Source organism: Salvelinus sp. IW2-2015, unplaced genomic scaffold, assembly GCF_002910315.2.
Source record: "Salvelinus sp. IW2-2015 unplaced genomic scaffold, ASM291031v2 Un_scaffold5447, whole genome shotgun sequence".
NCBI classification, from domain to species: domain Eukaryota; kingdom Metazoa; phylum Chordata; class Actinopteri; order Salmoniformes; family Salmonidae; genus Salvelinus; species Salvelinus sp. IW2-2015.
The window spans coordinates 935-6,601 of record NW_019946712.1 but is presented as its reverse complement, the minus strand read 5'-3'; the positions used below and the strand labels follow the sequence as shown (position 1 = coordinate 6,601).

At 54.0% G+C, this 5,667-nt stretch overlaps 2 protein-coding genes across 2 annotated transcripts in view; one reads left to right on the top strand and one right to left on the bottom strand.

The window, feature by feature from the left end:
• The window catches only part of LOC112078250 (mimecan), a 10,739-nt gene extending 7,211 nt beyond the window's left edge, over window positions 1–3,528 (bottom strand). The window contains 3 exon segments of the mRNA XM_070441993.1: window positions 1,876–1,928; window positions 1,931–1,979; window positions 3,511–3,528. Of these exon segments, the coding sequence (XP_070298094.1) occupies window positions 1,876–1,928; window positions 1,931–1,979; window positions 3,511–3,528 (120 nt within the window).
• Window positions 3,529–3,689: 161 nt separating this feature from the next.
• Window positions 3,690–4,659, top strand: LOC139026669 (salivary glue protein Sgs-3-like; the record flags this gene model as incomplete). Its single annotated transcript, XM_070441994.1, has 2 exons — window positions 3,690–3,706; window positions 3,938–4,659. Coding segments are annotated over exons 1-2 (739 nt in total), but the record flags the coding sequence as incomplete, so codon positions are not given.
• Window positions 4,660–5,667: the final 1,008 nt, after the last annotated feature.

The following is a 5,667-nucleotide window of genomic DNA, read 5'->3' as shown; positions in this document are numbered from 1 at the left end:
TATGAAGCCAATCTGGTAGCCCAGATATCATGGCTCTAGAAGCCAAGTCCTGGTAGCCCAGATATCTCATGGCTCTAGAAGCCAAGTCTGGTAGCCAGATATCATGGCTCTAGAAGCCAAGTCCTGGTAGCCCAGATATCATGGCTTCTAGAAGCCAAGTCCTGGTAGCACCAGATATATGCTCTAGAAGCCAAGTCCTGTAGCCCAGATATCATGGCTAGAAGCCAAGTCCTGGTAGCCCAGATATCATAGGTGCCTCTGTTACTATAATGGAGATATAGCCAGGTAGGGAGGTTTCTCTCCTCTAGGTCAATGTTTAAAAAGCTCAGCTGCTGCTGCTGTATAGAGTAGCACAACTAGTCCTGAGCAGACCTGGGTTCAAATACTAGGACACTGGAGAGGAGGTAGGAGAGGAGGTAGGAAGGAGGGTAGGAGAGGAGGCGGGGGAGGTAGGGGAGGAGGGTAGGAGAGAGGCAGGGGAGCAGGGGAAGGAGGGTAGGAGAGGAGGCAGGAGGAAGGAGGAGGAGAGAGCAGGAGGGTAGGAGAGGAGGGAGGGAAGGAGGTAGGAGAGGAGGTAGGGAAGGAGGAGAGCAGGGAAGTAGGAAGGAGGGTAGGAAGGAGGCAGGGAGAAGTAGAGAAGGAGGGTAGGAGGAGGCAGGGAAGGAGGGTAGGAGAGGAGGCAGGGGAGGTAGGAGGAGAGGAGGTAGGGAAGGAAGGTAGGAGAGGAAGAACAGTGGAGGGTAGGGAAGGAGGTAGGAGAGGAGGCAGTGAGGGGAGGGAAGGAGGGTAGGAGAGGCAGTGAGGGGTATCGGATGGAGGTAGGAGAGGATGCAGTGAGAAGGTAGGGATGTAGGGTAGGAGAGGTGCAGGAGGGAAGGAGGGTAGGAGAGGAGACAGGGAAGGAGGGTAGGAGAGGAGGCAGAGAAGGTGGTAGAAGGGAGGAGGGTAGGATAGGAGGCAGGGAGAAGGGGGTGGAGGCAGGGAGAGAGGGAAGGAGGGTAGGAGCACGGTGGTCCTGAGCAGACCTGGGTTCAAATACTAGGACACTGGAGAGGAGGTGGAGAGGAGGTAGGGAAGGAGGGTAGGAGAGGAGGCAGGGGAGGTAGGGGGAGGGTAAGAGAGGGAGGCAGGGGGAGCAGGGGAAGGAGGTAGGAGAGGAGGCAGGGGGAAGGAGGGTAGGAAGAGGAGGAGGGAAGAGGGTAGGAGGAGGAGGAGGGTAGGAGAGGGGTAGGAAGGAGGAGACAGGGAAGTAGGAAGGAGGTAGGAGAGAGGCAGGGAGAAGTAGGAAGGAGGGTAGGAGAGGAGGCAGGGAAGGAGGGTAGGCGGGAGGCAGGAGAGGTAGGGAAGGAGGCTAGGGAAGGAGGGTAGGAGAAGTAGAACAGTCGAGGGGTAGGGAAGGAGTAGGAGAGGAGGCAGTGAGGGTAGGGAAGGAGGGTAGGAGAGGAGGAAGTGAGGGGTACGGATGGAGGGTAGGAGAGGATGCAGTGAGAGGTAGGGATGTAGGGTAGGAGAGGTTGCAGGGAGGGAAGGAGGGTAGGAGAGGAGGCAGGAAGGATGGTAGGAAGGGAGAGGGTAGGATAGGAGGCAGGGAGAGAGGAGAAAGAGGGTAGGAGCAGGGAGGGAGGGATGGAGAGGAGGGAAGGAGGGTAAGGAGAGAGGCAGAGAGCGGTAGGAGGGAGGGTAGAGGAGGTAGTAGTGAGAGGGAGGTAGGAAGGGGAGCAGAGAGAGAGGGAGGGAGGGTAGGAGAGGAGCAAGGAGGCAGGGAGGAGGGAGGGAGGGTAGGAGAGGGGCAGGAGAGAGAGGAGGCAGGGAGGAAGGTAGTAGAGGGAGGCAGTGAGACGAATGGAGAAGAGGCATGTAGAACTGTTGTCTCACCGAGGCATCACCCCCCTCAGCTGGGGCATCATCTGGTTCATCAGCAGGCAGGAGACCATGCTGGAGTCATAGTCCTCTCCCAAGCACAACGCTGCTGCCTCTCTCTAGTGGAGGATAGAGTCAGATCACACCTGTAGGATTAACACTTAGTAGAGTCACACTGTTAGGATTAACACTGTAGAGTCACAATTGGACACTGTGAGTACAGCTGTTGGTAACACTGTAGAGTCACACTGTTAGGATTAACACTGTGAGAGTCACATCACTGTTATGGGGTAACACTGGTAGAGGTACACTGTTAGGGGTCAGAAGTTTACATACACTCAATTAGTATTTGGTAACATTGCCTTTAAATTGTTTAACTTGGGTCAAACGTTTTGAGTAGCCTTCCACAAGCTTCCCACAATAAGTTGAGTGAATTTTGTCCCATTCCTCCTGACAGAGCTGGTGTAACTGAATCAGGTTTGTAGGCCTCCTTGATCACACACACGTTTTCAGTTCTGCCCACAAATGTTCTATAGGATTGAGGTCAGGGCTTTGTGATGGCCACTCCAATACCTTGACGTTGTTGTCCTTAAGTCAGTTGGGACTGGTGAAGTGCACCAGTCCCAACTGCAGCAAAGCACCCCCACAACATGATGCTGCCACCCCCGTGCTTCACGGTTGGGATGGTGTTCTTCGGCTTGCAAGCCTCCCCCTTTTTCCTCCTAACATAATGATATTCATTATGGCCAAACAGTTCTATTTTTGTTTCATCAGACCAGAGGACATTTCTCCAAAAAGTACGATCTTTGTCCCCATGTGCAGTTGCAAACAGTAGTCTGGCTTTTTTATGGCGGTTTTGGAGCAGTGACTTCTTCCTTGCTGAGCGGCCTTTCAGGTTATGTCGATATAGGACTCGTTTTACTGTGGATATAGATAATTTTGTACCTGTTTCCTCCAGCATCTTCACAAGGTCTTTTGCTGTTGTTCTGGGATTGATTTTCACTTTTCACACCAAAAGTGCGTTCATCTCTAGGAGACAGAACGCATCTCCTTCCTGAGCGGTATGAAGGCTGCGTGGTCCCATGGTGTTTTCCCTGGGTACTATTGTTTGTACAGATGAACGTGGTACCTTCTGGCGTTTGGAAATTGCTCCCAAGGATGAACCAGACTTGTGGAGGTCTACAATTTATTTCTGAGGTCTTGGCTGAATTCTTTTGATTTTCCCATGATATCAAGCAAAGAGGCACTGAGTTTGAAGGTAGGCCTTGAAATACATCTACAGGTACACCTCCAAATGACTCAAATGATGTCAATTAGCCTATCAGAAGCTTCTAAAGCCATGACATAATATTCTGGAATGTTCCAAGCTGTTTAAAGGCACAGTCAACTTAGTGCATGTAAACTTCTGACCCACTGGAATTGTGATAGTCAATTATAAGAGAAATAATCTGTCTGTAAACAATTGTTGGAAAAATGACTTGTGTCATGCACAAAGTAGATGTCCTAACCGACTTGCCAAAACTATAGTTTGTTAACAAAAAAATGTGTGTAGTGGTTGAAAAACGAGTTTTAATGACTCCAACCTAAGTGCATGTAAACTTCCGACTTCAACTGTATCTGGGTTTATAACTTATATTATTATTAACAGACTGCATCATCCTCTTTCATGGACACTTCTGAGATTTATTTTGGGATTAATTTACAATAGCACTTTTTAGCTATTTCAGTTGCAAAAGTATATTTCGTTGGTTTAACTATTTGTTTAGTTTTCCTCTAGGTTTAGTCCTGGTAGCCCACATATAATGTCTATAGGGGCCTCTGTCACTATAATGGAGGCTATAGCCAAGTCGGGAGGTTTCTCTCCTCTAAGTCATGTTTTTAATGAGCTCAGATGCTGCCTGCTGTACAGAGTTAACAACACGACCAGAGGTTTCTTCAGCCTGCCAGATGTGTGTGTGTGGGGGGTGGGGGGGCACTATGGAACTTATATTGGTTGTATCACACCATCAATCAAGTACAGCTAAAGGATTAAAATGATTTTAAATAGTACTTGAAGCCAGGTCTGGTCCTCTCCCAGGCCGACCGACCGACCGACCGACCGACCGACCGACCGACCGACCGACCGACCGACCGACCGACCGACCGACCGACCGACGCCGACCGACCGAACCGACCGACCGAACGACCTCGACCGATCCGGAACCCGACCGACCGACCCGACCCGAGGCCGACCCGAACCGACCCCGAGCCAGCCGACCGACCGGACCGATGACCGACCGACCGGAGCCGACCGACCCGACCGACCGACGACCCGATCGCCGACCGACCGCACGCGCGACCGACCCGACCGACTCCGGACCGACCGACCGACGACCGACCGAGCACCGACCGACCGACGACCCGACGACGCGACCGACCGACGCCGACGACGACTCACCGACCGACCGACACGACCGACCACCGACCGCCGACCGACCGACCCGACCCGACCGACCGGACGACCGACACCGGACCGCACCGACGACGACCCGACGACCGACCGACCACTATGGCCGGACGCGACCGACGCCGACCCGACCGACCGACCGACCGACCGACCGACCGACCAGACGACCGACGGCCGACCGACCGACCCGACCGCGACCGCGCCGACACGACCGACCGACCGACGCCGACACCGACCACCGACCGACACCGACGACGACGCCGACCGACGACCCGCACCGAACAACCACGAGACGACCGCGCGGCGAACCGACCGACCGACCCGACCGCCCGAAACCGACCGAGCCGACCGATGTACTACAGCTAGCAGTACATCAGGAAAAGAGAGTCTGGGAAGAAGAGGCAGGGAACGGGCATGGCGGAGACAGGGAGACAACAGACTGAGGCAGGTAGAGAGGGAGAATGGAGAGTGAAGTGAGTGGGTGAGTGAGTGAGTGAAGAGAGAGAGAGAGACCAAGTATGGACAGGAGAGAAGGGGAGGGAGGAAGAGGCCAGAGAGAGACCATTATGGACAAGAGAGAAAGGGGAGGGAAGGAAGAGGAGAGAGAGAGCCAGTAACGGACAGAGAGAAGGGGAGGGAGGAAGAGGCCAGAGAGAGACCAGTATGGACACGAGAGAGAAGGGGAAAGGAGGAAGAGGCAGAGAGAGACCAGTATGGAACAGAGGGAGAAGGGGAGGGAGGAAGAGCAGAGAGAGACCAGTATGGACAGAGGGAGAAGGGGAGGGAGGAAGAGGCAGAGAGAGACCAGTATGGACAGAGAGAAGGGGAGGGAGGAAGAGGCAGAGAGAGACCAGTTAATGGACAGAGAGAAAGGGGAGGGAGGGAAGAGGTCAGCAGAGAGACCAGTATGGCAGGGGGAGAGGGGAGGGAGGAAGAGGCAGAGAGAAGACCAGTATGGACCGGAGGGAGAAGGGGAGGGAGAGAGGCAGGAGAGACCAGTAGAGAGAGAGGAAGGGGAGGGAGGAAGAGGCCGAGAGCCGCACCAGTATGGACAGAGAGAAGGGGAGGGAGGAAGAGGCAGAGAGAGACCAGTAATGGACCGAGAGAAAGGGGGAGGGAGGGAAGAGGCAGAGAGAGAAACCAGTATGGACAGAGAGAGAGGGGAGGGAGAAGAGCAACGAGAGAGACTAGTAATGGACACAGAGAGAAGGGGAGGGAGGAAGAAGCAGAGAGAGACCGNTCCCCGGCCACTAGGAGCGCCGCTTCTGGGTGAGCATTTTCTTCTTTGGTTATGGCCTTATAGAGTTGGTTGAGAGCGGTCTTAGTGCCAGCTTCGTTCTGTGGTGGTAAATAGACGGCTA